The sequence below is a fragment of the Zeus faber genome (genome assembly GCF_960531495.2).
Source record: "Zeus faber genome assembly, chromosome: 17".
Lineage (NCBI taxonomy): Eukaryota > Metazoa > Chordata > Actinopteri > Zeiformes > Zeidae > Zeus > Zeus faber.
Window position 1 is genome coordinate 29,683,979 of NC_137204.1, and position 23,132 is coordinate 29,707,110.

Sequence of the window (23,132 nt, forward strand, 5' to 3'; positions counted from 1 at the left end):
GTAGAGTAGAGTAGAGTAGAGACGGGTAGAGTAGAGTAGAGACGAGTAGAGTAGAGCAGAGTAGAGACGAGTAGAGCAGAGTAGAGTAGAGACGGGTAGAGCAGAGTAGAGTAGAGTAGAGACGGGTAGAATAGAGTAGAGTAGAGTAGAGACGGGTAGAGTAGAGTAGAGATGGGTAGAGTAGAGTAGACACGGGTAGAGTAGAGTAGACACGGGTAGAGTAGAGTAGAGACGGGTAGAGTAGAGTAGAGACGGGTAGGGCAGAGTAGAGTAGAGTAGAGTAGAGACGGGTAGAGTAGACACGGGTAGAGTAGAGTAGAGACGAGTAGAGTAGAGTAGAGACGGGTAGAGTAGAGACGAGTAGAGCAGAGTAGAGATGGGTAGAGTAGAGTAGAGCAGAGTAGAGTAGAGACGGGTAGAGTAGAGCAGAGTAGAGACGGGTAGAGTAGAGTAGAGTAGAGTAGAGCAGAGTAGAGACGGGTAGAGTAGAGCAGAGTAGAGTAGAGACGGGTAGAGCAGAGTAGAGTAGAGTAGAGACGGGCAGAGTAGAGTAGAGTAGAGTAGAGACGGGTAGAGTAGAGTAGAGGCGAGTAGAGTAGAGACGGGCAGAGCAGAGTAGAGTAGAGTAGAGTAGAGACGGGTAGAGTAGAGTAGAGACGGGTAGAGCAGAGTAGAGTAGAGACGGGCAGAGCAGAGCAGAGTAGAGTAGAGACGGGTAGAGTAGAGTAGAGTAGAGTAGAGTAGAGACAGGTAGAGTAGAGTAGAGACGGGTAGAGCAGAGTAGAGTAGAGACGGGCAGAGCAGAGCAGAGTAGAGTAGAGACGGGCAGAGCAGAGTAGAGTAGAGTAGAGTAGAGACGGGTAGAGTAGAGTAGAGACGGGTAGAGCAGAGTAGAGTAGAGACGGGCAGAGCAGAGCAGAGTAGAGTAGAGACGGGTAGAGTAGAGTAGAGGCGAGTAGAGTAGAGTAGAGGCGAGTAGAGTAGAGTAGAGTACCGACACAGCAGAGCGTCGACGGCGAAAACGGTTCCTCTTGCATGGCCGCCATTTTATTTACTTTTAAACGTCACGTTGTCACGGCGACACGCCTCAGAACAAACAGGCGATTACAGCGAAGTGTTAAAAGTAGAAAAATGTCCCTACGCAAAAAAAACACCCCAACATAAAATAAATAAATACAAATTTAAACGAGAAAAACAGGAAAATACAATCAACAATGACCGGCGGGGGGTTGCGGGTGGTGTTGGCGGGTGGTGTTGGGGGCTGGTGGTTGGGGAATCCCGATACGTCCGAGTTTGGCCCGAACGCAGCATCAGACGCGCGGCGTGCCCTGGCTCCGGGGAGGGGGCGTGGCCTCCGCGCTGCGTAGTAGCGGCGCGTCACTCACCCCCCGCGGGCTCCGAGGGATCCTGCAGCCGCCGCCACCTCCGAGCCAGAGTCGGAGGAGCCGGACCGAGCCTCCTTCCGCCCCCACCCCCCGAAACAAGAACCACAAACCGGGGGAGAAAGAAAAGGGAAACTCGACGGGAAGAGGAGGACGAGGAAGAAGGCGGAGGAGGCGTTCGGGGCACAATCGGACATTCCAGCATGACAGTCCTGGGCAGCGCCGTCAGGCTCCTCCACTGTGAGTTTGTCGGCTCCAAACTCCGCACTTCTCATAAACAATACCAAAACAAAAGAAATATTATATTCATATTAATATTCAAATTCATATTCCTGCGACCGTGCACGACCTTGTGAATGAAAAGTGTGTGTGTGTGTGTGTGTTTGTGTGTGTGCGTGCAGCACATGCCGCTGACATTGACTGCTACGCTACCGGCCGCCGGGACGTTGCGTAACGGGCTTATTCCGGGTTTTAAGCCCGGCTCGAACCCGGGTTTGCGCCCGGGTCCGAAGCCCGGGCGGCGGCGGGCCCGGCCCCGGGCGGCGCAGGGGAAACACTTTGCACCGAAGCCCCCGAGCGCTGCGTGTCCCTCAGTTACACAATTCCCATTTCCTTAACTTGCGTAACCCTCCCCCTGGTGGCGGCGCCGCGGCGCTGCAGCCTCCGCGGGGAGCGGCTCGTTGGTCTGGAACCAGGTGCATTTACCTTCTTTCAGCTGCTGCTGACAAACTTCACCTGTGTTTTTTAATGCACATATTATATTATGTTTTTTTAAATACTGTTTCATTCATTTGGAAGTTGTGTTTTATTTTAGCTTATCGATGTTGACTATTATTTATGTGTAACATGTTTTATTTTTGTTTCATTCAACTGGAATTTTTATTTCATGTTTGCTTCGCTGACGCACCGTCCAGTCAGCTTTTCTCTGCCGGGCTCCCAGCACCACCTGTATCACGCTGTTGCTGCTGCTGGTGCTGGTGGTGCTGCTGGTGCTGCTGGTGCTGGTGGTGCTGGTGGTGCTGGGCGGGTCCCGGTATTAAGTGTTTTCCTGGTGCTTCCCAGTTGCCAGGAGCAGCCTCGGTGTCGCTCTGAGGAAACAGTCGACTGCCGCCGCGCTGGCACAGAGCACAGCGCCAGACACACACGAAAACAGGTACACACACACACAAAACACACACACACACACATACACAAAACAGGTACACACACACACACATACACATACACACACACACACACAAAACACACACACACACACAAAACACACACACACACACACACACACACACACATACACAAAACAGGTACACACACATACACATACACAAAACAGGTACACACACACACAAAACACACATACACAGACACACACACACACACAAAACAGGTACACACACACACACACAAAACACACATACACAAAACACACATACACAAAACACACATACACAGACACACACACACACAAAACACACATACACAAAACACACATACACACACACACACACACAGGAAAACAGGTACACACACATACAAAAACTGGTACACGCACACACAAACTGATGCACACACACACACATAAAAACCGGTACACACACACACAAAAAACAGGTACACACACACAAACTGATGCACACACACACACACATAAAAACCGGTACACACACACACACACAAAAAACAGGTACACACACAAAACAGGTACACGCACACACACACACTTTAGCTTTAGCCTGCTTACGTCTCGGGTTCCTTGCTAAATGAGGCCCTCATCTTTTTTTAGGACACTCTTTGATCCGGGAGTTAGTTTCTTTAGTGGGAAAGCAGAATAATAATATATTTGTAATATGATGTATTAAACTGTACAAACTGTAATAGGCAAAGGTAATACGTAGTAATAATTATAAAAATATATATTTCATTATATTAGGATTATTATTATTTGTAATATCCTGTACATTTTTATATATCCTCATATGAATATTTGAGAATTTGAACTTCATATTTTAAAGTTTTTATTAGTATTTTTACCTCACTTTTTATTCTATTTTATTCTCTGTATATTTTAATGCTAATGATGTGTAACAACGCAGCAAACCTCGCCACAACAAACTGGATTAATGGAAAAATGTGTAAAAAAGGAATATTTACTGGTTGATTGTCATTGTAGTTATTATATGAAAGATATATACTTAGTTCATTCATTTCAACCATGGTCGCAGCAGCTCACATCAAATAGACAATAATAACAAAAACAATAAAAGTATTAAGAATAAAAAAAAATGTAGATCTACAGTGAACCTAAAAATGAACCAAAGAATGTGAAATGTCAAAGTATAAGATATCATCATGTGATTGTATTCTTCCACGTTTTTTCTGTAACACTTAGATTTGAACTGATTTAAAAATAAAAAAATAATGAAGTGCATTTTCAATGTGATTAAAATGTACATCCACTCCCTTTCCCCTCCAGAATATGAATAATGATAATAATCAATACATAGTTTATGTATAAATGTCTGGAAACAAATACTTCCAGACTTTAATAAACGATAATATACACCATCATGCAGAGAACTAGGATGAACATTTTCAGACAATTTGTCGATTCGATTACATTTTTTTTTTTAAATTTGACCGTAATCCATCAAATAAAAACGGGGCCTCTAATAAATTTCAGCGTAGTCTACATTAACAAATCAAAGCCTGCCTCAAATGCAGATCGGGGGGAAACTGAACGGCGTTGCGGTGCTGTTCTGGTGCGGAGCGCCTCCCCCAAACAAAGCAAATAAAAACAGTGTGTTTTTATTGTAGATGTATTCAATATACTCCGTTTCCTGCCGCTGGGTAGCAGATTGCAGCTCACTTCTGGGGCCGAACGCCCCGAGCGCTGCCGCTCTCGAGAGCTCAGAGCAGGAAGTGGTGCCTTCAAGGCCTACCCCGGAAACTGCAATCTCCTCGTTGGCTTCCACCACAAGTGGGACTTTCAGTGTAGCGAGCTACTAGTGCTCTATTTTGTCACCATACATGTGTCGGCACGCAATGGCACCCAGACGCGAGTTTGATTTAAAATTCATACTAAAATATGATCAAATATATTTATTAAACAGAGGGAACTAGATACATAATCCTACTTCAAATCAAGGCCTGGTACCCACTGCAGTCCAGGTAAATAAATGACGGTGGTGGTGTTGTTGTTGTTGTTGTTATATATTTTGATCTTTCCAGGAAAGCCAAGACGGGCATCCTCATGCTGAACATGGGTGGACCCGAGAAGCTGGAGGACGTGCACGACTTCCTGCTCCGCCTCTTCATGGACACCGACCTCATGAAGCTTCCTGTGCAGAAGTAAGTGGGTTCCAAGTCCGAGAAGGGGGCGTGGCCTACGGCACATTTCACTGAATGCTCAGGGGCAAATCGCTGCCCTGCATCTCACATAACGTATATTATATAAAAGTAAAGAAGAATAAAGGCATTTAAATAAAAACATAACAGGTAAAAGTTGGGTTGACAACATTAAAAACATGAATCCGAGCCCACTGTTATCTGTTGTTGTTGTTGTTGTTGTGGGGGATGAAAGATTTGTTGATCCAGAACAAATCTTTCAAACGACTTGGCACTGCAGCCGCTCTAAGTGAAGCTTGGACTGACAAACTGAAAATAAACACTGAGCTCACAAACAAGGACAGGAAGACTCAGGCGTGTGGGATAATTCATATTCAATGTGACACTTTCACATTCCACCAAAATAACTCTTTTTGACTCATTAAATGATTCCTGTGAGAATTCCACTCGAACCCAAGAGAGAACGTACAGACAGCTGGTCACCAAGAAGAACCCCCCCAGCAGGCGGATCCAGTTTGTGTCCAACTGCAGGGGATTATTATTATTATTATTAATAATAATAATAATAATAATAATAATAATAATAATAATAATAATAATAAATTGTATTATTGTTTATTTATTATTATTAATATTAATATTATAATTATATTTTTTTATTATTATTTATTTGTGATTATTATTATTAATATTATAATGTTATTATAACTGTATTATTATTTATTTATTATTTTTATTATTATTATTTGTTGTTTGTTCTTAGTTATTATTATGAGGAAACTGGAAGACAAAGTGACCTGTTAAAACTGTTTCAACTCTTACAATGTAAAATGAACTGGACATGACCGACCAAACCCCTGTGTCACTCTGCAGCAAACTGGGTCCGTTCATCGCCAAGCGGCGGACCCCCAAGATCCAGGAGCAGTACAGCCGCATCGGAGGAGGGTCCCCCATCAAGCACTGGACCTCCATGCAGGGGGAGGGCATGGTCAAGCTGCTGGACCAGATGAGCCCTGAGACCGGTGTGTGTGTGTGTGTGTGTGTGTGTGTGTGTGTGTGTGTGTGTGTGTGTGTGTGTGTGTGTGTGTGTGTGTGTGTGTGTGTGTGTGTGTGTGTGTGTGTGTGTGTGGGGGGGGGGGGGGGGGGGTTCATTATAACATGAAACCAGAGACAGTGAAGTGAATAACATGGATATTCATTTGGATCTCCTGTTATATATTTATTATATATACTGTTATATATTATTATTATCTTTATAGTGTTATATATTGTTATTATATATATTGTTATATATGATTAATATTTAAATACTGTTATATATTGTTATTATATATATGCTATTATTATTATTATTATTATCATATTTATAGTGTTCTGTGTGTGTATGTATGTATATATATATATATATATATATATATATATACGGTTAAGAAAACTGGTTGATATTTTCTGGCAGATTCTGCCGGTTGCTCTTTCAAAATAAAGGCGTGAATGGCAAACCACCGCTAAAGCAGACTCAGGTGGATGTTGCTGTGCTTTAGCTGCACCGTGTTGAGACGCAGCGGCAGCTTCAGCTTGACGTCCACGTGCTGTTCAGAGATAAAGGAGGAGTTTCCTCCACCTCCTCCACCCTGCGCTCACCACCTCGCTGATAACGCCGCAGAATAACTGACACCTGATGTTGAGGGATAAGGCCCAGGCAGAGGCTGGTCACGCAGCACCGTGGCCCGGCTCTTTGATTTACAAATATCTTGGACTCATTTTCAAGGTTCCAGGCAAGGTGGCTGCTCCAGGCTCCCTGAGTTTGAAGTCCTTGATTTCTCCGTCTTTCCATCTTCCTTCCAGCTCCTCACAAGTTCTACATCGGCTTCCGCTACGTCCACCCGCTGACGGAGGAGGCCATCGAGGAGATGGAGAAGGACGGGATAGAGCGAGCCGTGGCCTTCACCCAGTACCCCCAGTACAGCTGCTCCACCACAGGTAACCATGGTAACACATGTACACACTGCTATATACATGATATACACCTATAACATATACATATGGGGACGGTAGCTCAGGCGGTAGAGCAGGTGGTCTAGTCATCTAAAGGTTGCTGGTTGGATCCCAGGCTCCTCCTGCTAGCATGCTGTAGTGTCCTTGAGCAAGACACTTAACCCCTCATTGCTCCTGATGGCTGCGTCCGTCGCTGTTTGAATAATTGTAAGTGGCTTTGGATGAAAGCCTCTGATCAATGTAATGTAATATACATCTACATATACACACTACTATATACGTTATATATACATATAACATATACATATACACACTACTATATACATTATATTTACATTATATATATATATATATATATATATACACACACACACACACAGTGGGGCAAAAAAGTATTTAGTCAGCCACCAATTGTGCAAGTTCTCCCACTTAAAAAGATGAGAGAGGCCTGTTATTTTCATCATAGGTGCACTTCGACTATGAGAGACAGAATGGGGGGAAAGAATCCAGGAAATCACATTGTAGGATTTTTAATTAATTAATTGGTAAATTCCTCGGTAAAAGAAGTATTTGGTCACCTACAAACAAGCAAGATTTCTGGCTTTCACAGACCTGTAACTTTTTCTTTAAGAGGCTCCTCTGTCCTCCACTCGTTACCTGTATTAATGGCACCTGTTTGAACTCGTTATCAGTATAAAAGACACCTGTCCACAACCTCAAACAGTCACACTCCAAACTCCACTATGGCCAAGACCAAAGAGCTGTCAAAGGACACCAGAAACAAAATTGTAGACCTGCACCAGGCTGGGAAGACTGAACCTGCAATAGGTAAGCAGCTTGTGAAGAAATCAACTGTGGGAGCAATTATTAGAAAATGGAAGACATACAAGACCACTGATAATCTCCCTCCATCTGGGGCTCCACGCAAGATCTCACCCCGTGGGGTCAAAATGATCACAAGAACGGTGAGCAAACATCCCAGAACCACACGGGGGGACCTAGTGAATGACCTGCAGAGAGCTGGGACCAAAGTAACAAAGGCTACCATCAGTAACACACTACGCCGCCAGGGACTCAAATCCTGCAGTGCCAGACGTGTCCCCCTGCTTAAGCCAGTACATGTCCAGGCCCGTCTGAAGTTTGCTAGAGAGCATTTGGATGATCCAGAAGAGGATTGGGAGAATGTCATATGGTCAGATGAAACCAAAATAGAACTTTTTGGTAAAAACTCAACTTGTCGTGTTTGGAGGAGAAAGAAAGCTGAGTTGCATCCAAAGAACACCATACCTACTGTGAAGCATGGGGGTGGAAATATCATGCTTTGGGGCTGTTTTTCTGCAAAGGGACCAGGACGACTGATCCGTGTAAAGGAAAGAATGAATGGGGCCATGTATCGTGAGATTTTGAGTGAAAACCTCCTTCCATCAGCAAGGGCATTGAAGATGAAACGTGGCTGGGTCTTTCAGCATGACAATGATCCCAAACACACCGCCCGGGCAACGAAGGAGTGGCTTCGTAAGAAGCATTTCAAGGTCCTGGAGTGGCCTAGCCAGTCTCCAGATCTCAACCCCATAGAAAATCTTTGGAGGGAGTTGAAAGTCTGTGTTGCCCAGCGACAGCCCCAAAACATCACTGCTCTAGAGGAGATCTGCATGGAGGAATGGGCCAAAATACCAGCAACAGTGTGTGAAAACCTTGTGAAGACTTATAGAAAACGTTTGACCTCTGTCATTGCAAACAAAGGGTATATAACAAAGTATTGAGATGAACTTTTGTCATTGACCAAATACTTATTTTCCACCATAATTTGCAAATAAATTATTAAAAAATCAGACAATGTGATTTTCTGGATTTTTTTTTTTCTCGTTTTGTCTCTCATAGTCGAAGTGAACCTATGATGAAAATAACAGGCCTCTCTCATCTTTTTAAGTGGGAGAACTTGCACAATTGGTGGCTGACTAAATACTTTTTTTCCCCACTGTAACTAGTTTTATAACTACTATGACTAGTTGTGTAACTAGTATGTCTAGTTTATAACTAGTATGTCATCACCACACCCAACCGCCCTGCCGCTGTCTGATAACACACACACACACACACACACACACACACTTTGTTCGCATGTGTGTGTTTGCACTTTTCCAAAAAAAACACTCAAACATCGTGGAAAAGCGTTGTCATGGAAACGTGGACCTGGCTTCATACTGGTTCAGCCTGATTTTAAAATGGAAAGAGAAGTTTTGGAATGTAATTATTATTTGACTTTTTTTTTTCTTCTTGTTTTCAAACAGGCAGCAGTTTAAACGCCATCTACCGTTACTATAGCAACAGAGCAGACCGGCCCAGGATGCGGTGGAGTGTCATCGACCGGTGGCCCACACACCCCCTGCTGGTGGAGGTGGGTAACACATACACCCACACAGACTTATTATTGAGTCGTAGTTAATTTGACATTTTTTGACAAATATCACAGAGCTTATAAGTGCAATGTATGTGCAAGAACACAGTTATAACACTTTACAAATAGCAATAACTTCTAAGTACACATTAATGATCTGTAATGTATACGTTATATGCTCATTCCAATAATTCGTCCTGTGCATAGGATCAGATTTAGTATATTCTGTACATTTCTATATATTTGACTATTTGGGTTGTGTTATTTTTTTGGGCTATTTGTGTATATCTGGCAATTTAAGTTCTCCTTAAAATTTTATTTTATTTTTATATATATATAACATTGTTTTTTTATTAATTTAAATGTATATTCTATTTTTTCAGAACGTGAAGCTTGTTCTTAACACTAATTGTTTGTGCATCATGCCCTGACTTGACTAATGACAAGTCCCTCATACATGTAAATATACTTCACAGGCAGTCAACTCTTATTGTGAAAGTCCGATTCTCTCTTAAGTCTGTTTAACTGAACTTGTTTGACTTATTGTAAAATTAAAATAAGAATATGCAGAGTTTCCAACTATTCCCACAAAGCCAAAGTGGTTTCACTCAGAGTGGAAAACAAAAAAGCCATCAGACGCTGCCAAGTGGTCGGCCGCCGGTCGCCACGGAAACTAACGAGGCCCCAAGTCCCTGAGTGTGGTTGCCACGGTAACCTGTGACGCCAGGCCCGTATTTTTAGACGGAGATGTGATGTTTTTAGGTGTTTTTTTAGAACGAGGGGCGGGCGGGGGTCATTTGGAGATTAGAGCATCATTTGAAGTGATTTGAACACATTAAAGACTTAATTCATACTAAAATGACTCATTTTTATTAATTCCCTACTTATCTACCTTAACCTATTTATCTACTTACGCCCTACCTACCTATCTACTTATCTACTAACCCCCCTATTACCTACTAACCTACCTACCTACCTACTTATGTACTTACCCCCCTACTAACCAAGTAGGTTAGTAGGGGGTACTGACCTACTTTTAAGTAATTTCCCCCTGGGATTATTAAAGTATTTCTGATTCAGATTCTGATTCTGAACCAACCTACTTACCTAACTCCCCAACTACTGTTGGAGAATTCTCAATGCGTGGTGGGTGAGGTAAATCTGCCAGCTACAGGAAAACAAACTGAGTATTCAAGATATTTATTCTGCAGAATAAAGAGAAAGATAGATGTACTTCAAAACAGTGATCTGATCAGTCTGCCCTTGCCTCTGTTGAAGAGGCCTATGTAGAGAAGAAAGGTTGTGTCCCATTGGTCAGCTTGTCATTTTCAGGACTCTGCCCCCTCAACCATATCCCCAGGTGTTTCTCTCATTTACTGGTTTAACAGTCAAACTCAGTCACACAGGGACAATCTTACTGTGCTTTAAAACAAACCACAATGCTCTGTCACGCCCCCTGGGGTTATCCTTATCTCCACACAAGGTTGAGTGACGATGGAATGGGATCTGCTCTTGACAATACAGTGTGAGCTCTGAGAGGCAATGTGTTTTAAAAGCTACATAACATACAAAACAGCTGTTTTCTTATATAAAACATATTTCAAAGATACTTATGGACTTTCCCCCTACTAACCGACTTGCCTACTTACCTAACATCTGACCCACCTCCCCATATACCTACTTACTTACTTAACTACCTACTAGGTACTTACCTACTTGCATACTTACCCCGACTAACCTACTTGCCTACTTACCTAACATCTGATCCACCAACCCATATACGGACCTATATACCTACATACTTACTGACCTATCTACTTACCTACCAATCTATCTACTTACGGATCTATATACCTACTTACTTACCGACCTATCTACTTACCCACCAGTCTACCTACTTATCTACTTACGGATCTATATACCTACTTACTTACCTACCTATCTTCTTACCCCCCACTTACCTACTAACCTACCTACTTATCTACTTACCTACCCACTAACCTACCTATCTACTTACTTACTTATCTACTAACCTACCTACTAACTCACCTGTCTACCTACTTACCTACCTACAGACGTGGACAAATTTGTTGGTACCCTTACAGCTCATTGAAACAAAGAAACTGTGAAAAGAGATATCGTACTGCTAAAAAGATCAATTATATTCTGAAATGGCCTGGACAGATCTGTTGGTACACCTTAGAAAAGATTACAAATAATTGGTTTAAAGTGATTTTTCAAACTAACTGTTTTCTTTAATTGGTATCACAAGTCTTCAATCTTATAATCAGTCTTTCAGCCTATTTAAATGGAGGAAAGTGGTCTGCTGTTTGGTGTCATGGTGTGCACCACACTGAACATGGACCAGAGAAAGCAAAATCGAGAGCTGTCTGGGGAGATCGGAAAGAAAATGATAGACAAGCATGTTAAAGGTAAAGGCTACAAGACCATCTCCAAGCAGCTTGATGTTCCCGTCACTACAGTTGCAAATATTATTAAAAAGTTTATGGTCCATGGAACTGTAGCCAACCTTCCTGGACACAGCCACAAGAGGAAAGTAGACCCCAGATTAAACAGAAGGATAGTGTGAATGGTAGAAAAAGGACCCCCCCCCAAAAAGGTACAAGCTGAACTCACAAGGTCAAAGTACATCAGTGTATGATCGCGCCATCCGTCGCTTTTTGAGTGTCAGTGGGCTCCATTGAAGAAGACCTGGGAGGACTCCACTTTTGAAAGATAAATATAAAAAAGCCAGACAGGAATTTGCTAAAATGCATATTGACAAGCCACAATGCTTCTGGGAGAATGTTCGTTGAACAGATTAGTCAAAACTGGAGCTTTTTGGCAAGTCACATCAGCTCTATGTTCATAGACGAAAAAATGAAGCTTTCAAAGAAAAGAACACCACACCTACTGTGAAACACGGAAGAGGCTTGGTTATGTTTTGGGGCTGCTTTGCTGCGTCTGGCACAGAGTGTTGAATCTGCAGGGCACAATGAAATCTCGAAGGGTACCAACAAATTTTTCCAGGCCATTTTAGAATAGAATTGATCTCTTTTGCAATAATTTATCTATTTTCAGTTTCTTTGCTTTACTCTAAGGAATACCAAAGGCATGCAAGTATACATGAGAAAATTGCTTTTAATTTCATCACCTTTCAGGAGGAATGAAGCATTGTTTCAATGAGCTGTAAGGGTACCAACAAATTTGTCCACTTCTGGTCTTATTTACTTAATTACCTACATATCAACCTACTAACCTACCTATCTACTTACTCACATACCTACCTACCGACCTATCTCCTTTCCTCCCTACTTACCAACCTTCCAACCTACTGATATACCTATCAATACCTACCAATATACCTATCTACTAACCTGCCTACCTACCAACCTGCCTACTTACTTACCTACCTAATCATCTACTTACCTACTTAACCCCTACTAACCTGCCTATCTACTTGTTTCCCTACTTACCTACCTTCCAACCTACTTACCAACCTACCCATATTTCTACCTACCTATGTATTCACTCCCCCCTACTTCCTACTAAACTACCTACCAAATTACTTACCTACCTGCTTATCTACTTACCAACCTACTAACCTACCTACCTACTTACCCCCTACTTACCTACTAACCCTCCCTATCTACTTGCGTCCCTACTTACCGACCCTCCGACCTACTTACCCATATTCCTATCTACTAACCTACCCTAATTACTTACCTACTAACCTACCTACTTGCCATCCTAGCTGTGTCTGAATACAAAATATTACCTTTAGAGTCTAGAGCCTTACTTTTTTTTTGTTGCCTCTGATGCTGTTTTCCTGTTCTATGTTGTTTGTTGTTTATTTGTTGTTGTTTGTTTGCTTTTTCCACAGTGTTTTGCCGAACACATCCGCAACGAGCTGCTGAAGTTTCCGGAAGAAAAGAGAGACGACGTGGTGATCCTGTTCTCGGCTCACTCCCTGCCCATGGCCGTACGTTATATACTGTATACACTAGATCCTCAGCTCACTACGACTGCTGCACGTGCAGCTAAATACAATGGAGGACACGGCACACACTCTGAGATCCGGTCCCATTTTAGTTTGGGACCAAGTCTATTATGGAAGCGTCTAAAAAGCCTCCTTACTTAAGAGTACAGATATTAGCCCTTAAAAGTCATTAAATAGTCTTTAAACTCCCTGTAAAGCAAAAATAAAGTTAAGTAAAAAATGAGTTGGGTGAATGAAACGAACCGGGTTACTTAAAACAGGGGTTTCAAAAAGATCCCTCTGATCGGAGCAGCAGAGCTCCGCAGTGGCTTTACATAGGGTTAGGGGCGGGGCCATGCCAAGTATGACTGTGTGTGTGTGTGTGTGTGTGTGTGTGTGTGTGTGTGTGTGTGTGTGTGTGTGTGTGTGTGTGTGTGTGTGTGTGTGTGTGTGTGTGTGTGTGTGTGTGTGTGTGTGTGTGTAGGTGGTGAACCGGGGCGACCCCTACCCCCAGGAGGTCGGCGCCACAGTGCAGAGAGTGATGGAGCGGCTGGGATACTGCAACCCCTACAGGCTGGTGTGGCAGTCCAAGGTACGTGCGCGTCAATAGAGAAGCGTCTACCAAAAGACCGCAGATCAATTTAAAAATCACAAAGTGGAATTCCTCCACTTCACCTGACGGTCCCGTCACCTGTCCCCCAGGTGGGCCCCATGGCGTGGCTTGGGCCCCAAACAGACGAGGTGATCAAAGGCCTATGTGAGCGAGGGAAGAAGAACCTGCTGCTGGTTCCCATCGCCTTCACCTCGGACCACATCGAGACGCTGCACGAGCTGGACATCGAGTACGGACAAGTGCTGGGCGAGGAGGTAGGGTGTGGGTGTGTGGGTGTGGCTGTGGGTGTGTGGGTGTCCGTGGTCCAGCTCCACAGGCGGACATGTTTTCCACTAAGCCTCCGGACAGTAGAACAAACTGTGACCGGGCGAATCCAAGTCGATCACATCAAATGTTTTGAAGGTGCAATGTGTAGGGTTTGGGGAACGGACTTGTCAGAAATGGAATATAATATTGACAAGTATGTTTTAATAAGTGTATAATCCCATGAAAATAAGAATCGTTATGTTGGCGTTTCCTTAGAATGACGCCTTTATCTACATAGGGAGTTGGTACACTTCACGGAGGCCACAATGTTGCAGCGCCATGTTGCACCGACATGTTGCACCACCATGTTGCAAAGTTCAAAGTGTTTTATTTGTCAAGTGTACAATATAACACAAGGTAATTCGGTACAATGAAATTCTTGGGGCATGAAAGGCAACAACTGCGTCGTGGGCATAAAAAGATAAAATAACAAGGCAAATATAAGGTGGAAATCTTTTTTTTTTTTTAATAAAATAAGAGTCAAATATAAAAAAAAGTAAGAGTCGCTGTTACAAATACGGGCAAGAGGTTGCAGTGTATGTACATAAAATTAAAATAAGAAAAATAAACCTAAAATGGAAACTAAAATAATTGGAACATTGTAGCAGTTCCAACAGAAATAGCTCAGTCTACTGCACAAGACATGGATATAAATATAAAGTGAAGCAGTGCTGCTGGACGTGTACATGTAATTGTGGTGACGTACATTTAATTGACAGAGGTGACTACAGATGTTGCAGGTTGAGAAGCCTGATGGCCCGAGGGTAAGAAGTGTTGGTGAGGCTGGTCGTCCGTGCCCGGATGCTCCACTAACGTTTACCAGACGGCAGCAGCCTGAACTGTCCGTAGCCTGGGTGGCTGTCGTCCTTTATGGTTTTCCGTGCTTTCCTGAGGCGTAGTGTGCGGAAGATGCCTTGCATGAAGGGGAGGTGGCAGCCAATGAGGCGCTCCGCTGTCTCACCGCCCTCTGGAGCGCCTGGCGATCAGCAGCGGAGCAGCTGCCGTACCAGGCGGTGATGCGGCCGGTAAGAATGCCCTCAGTGGTGCATCGGTAGAAGCTGGTGAGAGTCCTGACGGACATGCCAAACCTTTTGAGTCTCCCCAGGAAGAAAAGGCGCCTTTGGGCAGTTTTTATTGTCACGTCCGATTGCCTGGACCAGGAGAGGTCATCACTGATGGACACACCGAGGAACTTGAAGCGGGAGACTCTCTCCACTTCAGCTCCGTCGATGTGGATGGGGGCGGGCCCCCCCCGCTGTCGTTTCTTGTAGTCCACCATTATCTCTTTAGTCTTGCAGACGTTGAGAGATAGGTTATCCTGGCACCATATTGCCAAGACGCTGAGCTCCTCTCTGTAGGAGGACTCATCGTTGTTGGAGATGAGACCTAGGATGGTGGTGTCATCCGCAAACTTCAGGATGGTGTTGGTGCTGCGCGTGGCCACACAGTCATGTGTGAACAGGGCGTACAGGAGGGGACCGAGTACGCCGCCCTGCGGGGGGCTCCAGTGCCCAGGGTCAGTGCAGAGGAGGAGAGATGTCCCATTCTCTCCACCTTGGGTCTGCCGTCAGAAAGTCCAGGATCCAGTTACAGAGGGAGGTGTTAAGACCCAGGATCCTGAGCTTGGGAACAAGCAATTGTGTTGAATGCTGAGCTGTAATCTACAAACAGCATCCTCACGTATGTGTTGCTCTTGTCCAGGTGGGAGAGGGTGGTGTGCACTGCCAGGGCGATGGCGTCGCCCGTAGATCTGTTCGGGCGATATGCAAATTGAAGGGGGTCCAGGGTGTCAGGAAGGGAGGCACAGATGTGGGTTCTGACTAGCGGCTCGAAGCACTTCATGATGGTAGAGGTCAGTGCTACGGGGCGATAGTCATTCAGGCAGGTAATGGGTTGTTTCTTTGGTACCGGGACAATGGTTGTCTGTTTGAAGCAGGTGGGGACTGTAGACTGGATCAGGGAGAGGCTGAATATGGAGGTGAATACCTCCTCCAGCTGGTCGGTGCACGCTCTGAGGACATGGCCTGGAACGCCACCAGGCCCTGGAGATTTCTGAGGGTTTACTCTTTTAAGAGCTCTCCTCATGTCAGCCGTAGACAGGAACAGAGTGCAGTCATCCTGGTCCTCTGCTAGCCTTGCAGCCGGTATGGTGTTGCTCGCCTCAAACCGTGTGTAGAAGGTGTTGAGTTCATCGGAAAGAAAGGCGGCTGGCTGGGCATCACTCCTGTTTCTCTCTTTTTAGTCTGTGATGGTGCGCAGTCCACACCACATGCATCAGGGGTCGGAACTGTGGTAATCCGACTGCAGCTTGTCCCTGTAGGCTCTTTTGGAACCTCTGATGGCTTTCCGAAGGTCATATCTAGACTTCCTCAAGGCCTTCAGGTCCCCAGAGCTATAGGCGGAGGACCATGCTCTGAGCTTAGCACAGACATCACTATTAACCCAGGGCTTCTGGTTGGGGAAAGTCCTGACCTTGACTCTTGGGACGACGTCATCAATGCACTTGGAGATGTAGGCTGAGACAGAGTCTGCATCTGCCAGTCCGTGGTTTTGATACAGTCCTGGAGAGCGGCAGTGGATCCTCACTCCAGTGTTGGACTGTCCGACAAACCGGTTTTCTTTGCTTTTATCGTTGTCTGTAGGTTGGTAGGAGAAGAATAGAGGTGTGATCCGCCCAACCGAAGGCAGGGCGGGGGAGGGGTTTGTAGCTGTCCTGTAGTTTTTGAATAACAATGGTCGAGAGTCTGATCACCCCTGTTAGGAAAGTTATGCTGGTGATATTTAGGCAAAACCTTCCTCATAATCGCCCTATTGAATTTGCCACAAACAATAGAAGCTGCCTCAGGGTGAGCGTTCTCCAGTCCATTGATTACTTCGTGAAGGTCCTCTAACGCGCACCTTTTATCCGCCTGCGGGGGCATGTAAGCTGCCGTGATTATAGCGAAGCTGAATTCCCGCGGGAGGGAGAAGGGACGGACTTTTATAGTTGAGAGCTTCACGTCCGGAGAGTGGTCTTTCGAAAGTACTGATATATCCGAACCCCAGCGAGAGTTTACCATAATGCAGACCCCACCGCCTCTGCCTTTACCTGACTTTGTGGTTCTGTCGTGCCGGTAGATGGAAAATCCAGCTGGAGTAACGGCAGAGTCCAGCAAAGTAGCGTCCAGCCAGGTTTCTGTGAACGCCAGCTCACAGCAGTTTGCGATGTCCCGCTGGAAGTTAATCCGTGCGTGTAGTTCCTCCATTTTATTGTCCAGCGATTGACGATTGCCAGTAAAATGCTCGGTAGCGGCAGGTTGCAGTATCTCGTCCGAGATCTGCATAGAATTTCACCACGTTTGCCTCTTCTCTTCCTCCTCCGTCGACGTATTGGTAAACACAGCGGTGGCAGGACAAAGGGATCACAGCACGTACTCTGGTAAGTTGCGAAAAAGTCCATATTAAGTGTTGAACGGATGTCCAGGAGTGCTTGTCGTTCATATTGTAAGAGCGACAGTGCACTGCGTCCAAAAATAAGAACAATACAAATAATAATAAACAAAAAACTACCAGTTGAATGCGGAGCCATTGCTGGTGCGTCCATACTATGGTGCACCCGGAAGTAGGGGCCGCATGTTCCACCCCCATGTTGCAGCGCCATGTTTCTACAGTAGCCCAGAAGGGACAAACCCAACACTGGTTCTAGAGAGGGACTTTCGTGTTTTACGGGAGTTTCGTGGCCACTGTCTCTTCCATGGAGGCCGCCATGTTGCCAGTGTCACCTCTAGATGACTGAATTCGGCACCGTAACCCCACCTCCCCCTCTCCCCAGTGCGGCGTGGAGAACATCAGGAGAGCAGAGTCTCTGAATGGAAACCCTCTTTTCATGAAGGTTGGTTAATCATTTCACACACAACCCCAAAACCTGAATACATGTAATACTTCCAAGTTGTATAACTAGTTCAACGAGTTGTATAACTAGTTTAACAAGTTGTATTACTAGTTCACCGAGTTGCATAGCTAGTATAATGAGTTATATAACTAGTATAACGAGTTGTATAACTAGTTGAACGAGTTGTATAACTAGTATAACAAGTTGTATAACTAGTATAACGAGTTGTATAACTAGTATAACGAGTTGTATAACTAGTTCAACGAGTTGTATAACTAGTTCAACGAGTTGTATAACTAGTATAACAAGTATAACAAGTTGTATAACTTGTTTAACGGCTTGGATAACGAATATTACAAGTAAGAGTATATAGATTAAGAGTTGTAAAACTTGTTTTATAACTATCTCTAGTTGTATCAACTAGTATCATGAGTTTTATAGTAGTAGTCTAGTAGGTCTAGTTGTTTTATAACTAGTGTGTCCAGTTTATAACTAATATATCTAGTTGTATAATTAGTATGGCTAGTTGTATGACTAGTTGTATAGCTAGTATGTCTAGTTATATACAGAACCTGGAGTCGTTTTGTTGTGTAGTGATTAACCGAGGCGCACTCCAAACAGACTGACTTGACCTTGACTTGTCCTTGTTTGATCAGTGTTGTTGTTGTGCCTCCAGGCTCTGGCCGACCTGGTCCAGTCGCACCTGAGGACCAAGCAGCCATGTTCCCGGCAGCTGACGCTGCGCTGCCCCCTGTGCACCAACCCTACCTGCGCTGACACCAAGGCCTTCTTCTCCGGCCAGAAACTCTGATGCACACACAAACACACTAAAACAAACACACACACACACACACTAAAACAAACACACACACACACACACTAAAACAAACACACACACACTAAAACAAACACACACACACACTAAAACACACACACACACACACTAAAACAAACACACACACACACACTAAAACAAACACACACACACACACTAAAACACACACACACGGATTAAAACACACACTCTTTAACGCACACACACACACACATAACACACCCTCCAGTCCTGCTAAAACAAGGTAGCATCGATGCTAACGTGCGTATAGAATCGGGGGCGGGGTCGTGGGTCCAGAAGGTTTAAATTCGGGACACGTCACCGGTAGTTCAGTGAATAATCTGTTTTCCGACTTCCTACCTGAACACGTCGGACTAAACCAGGGGTCTCAAACCACAGGCACCAGGGCCACATCCAGACCAGGAGACGACTTTGTGCGGCCCTGCCACAGAAACACCAGACACGCGACTGGTGTTTTTTTTTCGTTGACGTTGGACGCAGGGGGAAGGAAACCTGGACCGGGTGGGGGCTGGAGTTTGCCCCCCCCCCCCCCGGGTCCCCGAGGCCCCTGAGGTCTCCCAGGACGCGGGAGCGTTTGGACGACGCCCGGCAGCAGGTTCTGCGGCTGAACCGGATCCGTACGACTTCGACGCCGCGCCCGGCGCTAACCCGTGCGCCGTTTTCAATGCGGTTTTTCGTTAGCCCAGCCTCGGTCGCAGGAGGCCCGCGGCCCCTGGAAATACGCGTCGGGAACCCCGTTCTCTCCCCCGCCGCCCAATGATATGCGCCGGAGCGGCTTCGGCGTCGACCCTTTCCCGCCATGCAGCGGTGGAACCGACTCATATCTCGTAAAAAACAAAAACAAACAAAAGTAAACAGACGCTCTAGGATTAAGGATAAGGATAGAATATTAATTATTTATAATTCGCAGTTAATTTTTATGCGCCTGTCGTTTTAGGTGTTGGGCACCGGCCGCCCATCTCTGATCCCACAGCGGGACTTCTTTAAAAAAATTTATTTTATTTTTTTTCCGTCCAGCGTCTCGTCCGACTGTGGAAGCTGCTTTCCGACGTGCGAGCAGATTAGCTCTTGGCTATGGCTTTTGGCTGGGCGGTAATAGTCGGCGTCAGCGTAGCGCCCCCTGTAGCACAGCGCCCGTCGTGTCCTTCCACCTGGATCCCGACGCAAAAACAAAAAAAGAACGTTTTTCAAATGTGGATGAGCAGAAAGACGGCTCGGCCAGACGCCGTGATATGTCATCGGTTTAAACTGAAACGGAACGGAGTAGGTCACCGTCAAAGCCTTGTGAGCCAAGCAACGCACCGTTAGCCTCTAGCGCTAGCGAACGCGCTGCCATCAAAAGGCGTCTTTTTTTTGTTTTCCTCTGTTTACACTGGAGCGTTGGGGAAGGTGGAGCTAAACCTTTCGCCAGCGGGCGGAGCTGGAGGTCCGATGAATGTTTCTTCCTTTTGTTTTGGGTTAATTCCTTTGTTTGCTGTTTGCACCAGGGCAACAAGAAGCTTCTTGTTGCCGTGGTGAAGGGCGCCCCGGATAATGATGATGATGATGCCTTGTCAAGTCGCAAAAAAAAAAAAAAAAAAAAAAAAAAAAGTCAAATGCTAAATGTGGTTAGAAGTCACTTCCATCACAACAAAACCTGGAGTCACTGGATTGCCTTAAAAAAATAATAGTACTAATTATATATATATATATTGATTTTTGTTTTTATTTTAGTATATATTTTTTCGTTTCTCAACTTAAAATTGAACCGTGCAAACACCAAAACATATATCTTTTTTTTTTTACCTAGGTTACACAAATCAAAGCAGCATTTTTTTTTTTTTCTTTTAATTGATTCATTGTTTTGTTTTTGTTTTCTGTGGAGCCCCGCCCCTCACGCGCCCCCCCTCATGCACCGCCCCCCCCCCTGTCTTGCCACGATGATGTGCCTTCTCCACCGGCCTTGTACGCGCCGGAGCAAGGAAACCCCGGAAGGGGAGGTCCGCCGCGCGTCGGGATCCAGGGCGTGGCCGTCTTTCGTCCTGAGTGTTGGATAAAGATGCAAAAACGATGACGTTCCGGCCTCCGAATCCGATTGAAGTGTTCCTTCCATCATTTATACCTGTTCATGTCAACAACCTGCTGGGAAACGCACCGCTCCCCGGGCTTCCACGCATTCCAACGAAAACCGGAGAACAGCGTCAAAGTGTTGACGTCTCACGCCAGGGGGCAAGATGGCCGCCACCGCACGCATTTCATCGGGTCTCCCCGGCTTTTATCGACGCAAATTGGCTCGTTTGGCAACGGGCTAATGCTTACGCCAGAGTCCAGGAACAGGAAGTGAGAGATTGGGAACAGGAAGTGCACGTGCGGGACTGCGATGTGAGTTTCCCCCCTTTCCTCAAAGCGACTTAGCGTAGCGCTTCCTTCCGTCGTGACGGTCTGCCCCGTTGGAATGCACCGTAGCCCCGGGCGCGGCCGGTGTAATGAACGATGGGAACACACGTTTAAAACGGACTCGCCCTTTAACGCTCGTTTTTTTTTTCGGAACTCGGTGTTGAGGCGTCTTGCAGCTGCCGCTTCTTCACGGCTCCGTTCCGGGATTTAGGGGAGACCGTGTGGATTTGACTCGTTAGCATCGAGCCAATCAGCATTAAGCCGGAGACGGGTGGAGCAAAAGAACATGGAAACGGGACGTTTTACTTTCTGAACCCGACCAAGTGGGGAAAAACGTCTATTTTTTAGTAGATAAAGTGTGTTATTATATATTTCTACCCATTTATACTTTTTGTGAGTATACTTGAACTTTATTTTTTGGTACTGCTTATTTACTTTTATGTTGCTACTCAGATAACACGTTTAAGTGTATCCTCAGAAAATATATTCAGTTGGTTGCAATCTGCAACCTCACCACTAGATGCCACTAAATTCTACACACTGTGTACTTCCAGACAGTACTTTACTTGTACTTTCAGAAGGTACTTTGTGTGTACTTTCAAACAGTACTTCCGTGTACTTTCAGACAGTACTTAATGTGTACTTTCAGACAGTACTTCTGTGTGCTTTCAGAAAGTACTTTACACTTACTTTTAGAAAGGACTTTATGTGTACTTTCAGATAGTACTTCTGTGTACTTTCAGAAAGTACTTTATGTGTAGTTTCAGACAGTACTTCCGTGTACTTTCAGACAGTGCTTTAAGTGTACTTTTTTGACAGTACTTTCTTTACGTGTACATTCAGACTTTTTTTTTTCCCGAGTACTTTTTTTCCCACTTGGGTGAAACTTTCCGAAATGGCCGTTTGCCGCCGCTGCCGCCGCTGTTTTTACGCTGATTGTGGCGCCTCGAGTCGCTACGACGACAGCACACGCTGCATGTGTGTTGTATTATGGGACGTTTCAATTCCCGTGGGTTTGTCTTGATCTGACATGTTTTTGTTTAGTTTCCAGTTTATTTGTTTATGTTTTGTGTGTTAGTGATTTCCAGGGCTCCGCTCGGCTTCCGATGCTGCTTTTGGGATTGTTTATTTATTGTTGTTTTCTTTGTTTTGTTTAATTTTGTTTATTTTTGGGATTATTAATTTATTTGCTTTGTTTTGGGTTTTTTTTCCAAGCACGACGACGTAGTTTGGTTCGTTCTGCATCAAGTCTTCCTCAAACAATAAAACCTGGAAACCAGTCTGGCGTCCTTCTCTCCTCCTTCCCTTGTTCCGTCGCTCTTCCTCGTCTCCTCCTTTTCTTTGTTTCTCTTCCCTCATCTTTCACTTTTTTTTTTCTTGCCTTCACCTTTTTCTTCTTTACCTCCCTTCATGTCTGATCCTGTCTTCCTTCTACCGCTCTCCTCCTCTTCCTTGTTCTCCCTCGATCCAAAGCTAGAATCACTATGAAGGATCATTATCACTCAATGGTGGTTTGCTTTACGACCCCCTGCTGGGCGTTTGGACCAGTCCTTCACTGTCCCCGGACCCCAGAGGGAATGTCGTGGATGTGTGTTGTCCTTCAGTCAACTTTTTTTTATATATATGTTATTAATGTATACCTGATTTGGTACATATACCATAATATAGACCGGTATTGGACAATTTCCTTCAATCATTCACAAAATAAAGTTGTTCTGTCGGTGTCTGTCAGTGGTGCAAGAACTAACGGAAGTAGCCTGACATAAAACTCATATCTGAGAAGCTAGGACCCAGCAGGACCCCGTGGAGTGATAGTCCAGACGCTGCTGCGGGTTCAGGTCCAGATTTTTCCATCCAAGTCGCCACCGTCCTTCCTTAAGTCGGATGACTAGAGAAGATGACATCTCTCATAAGACTCGGTGGCTCAAAGAGGCTGTAGGAGGAGTTGAGGGTTTGAAAGCTCCTGAGACTGGGGCGGAGTGTGAGGGTGACCTTGCGGAGTGATGCTGCC

The 23,132-nt window shown here is 44.9% G+C and overlaps 1 protein-coding gene across 1 annotated transcript; it reads left to right on the forward strand.

Moving 5' to 3' along the window:
• The first annotated feature begins 1,405 nt into the window (after positions 1-1,405).
• fech (ferrochelatase) lies at positions 1,406-22,400 on the forward strand. Its single transcript, XM_080017803.1, has 11 exons — positions 1,406-1,622; positions 2,445-2,535; positions 4,611-4,730; positions 5,601-5,749; positions 6,573-6,707; positions 9,014-9,120; positions 13,004-13,102; positions 13,584-13,691; positions 13,802-13,966; positions 17,830-17,889; positions 18,566-22,400. The coding sequence occupies exons 1-11, from the start codon at positions 1,586-1,588 to the stop codon at positions 18,698-18,700; spliced, it is 1,206 nt and encodes a 401-aa protein (XP_079873929.1). The 5' UTR covers positions 1,406-1,585; the 3' UTR covers positions 18,701-22,400.
• Positions 22,401-23,132: the final 732 nt, after the last annotated feature.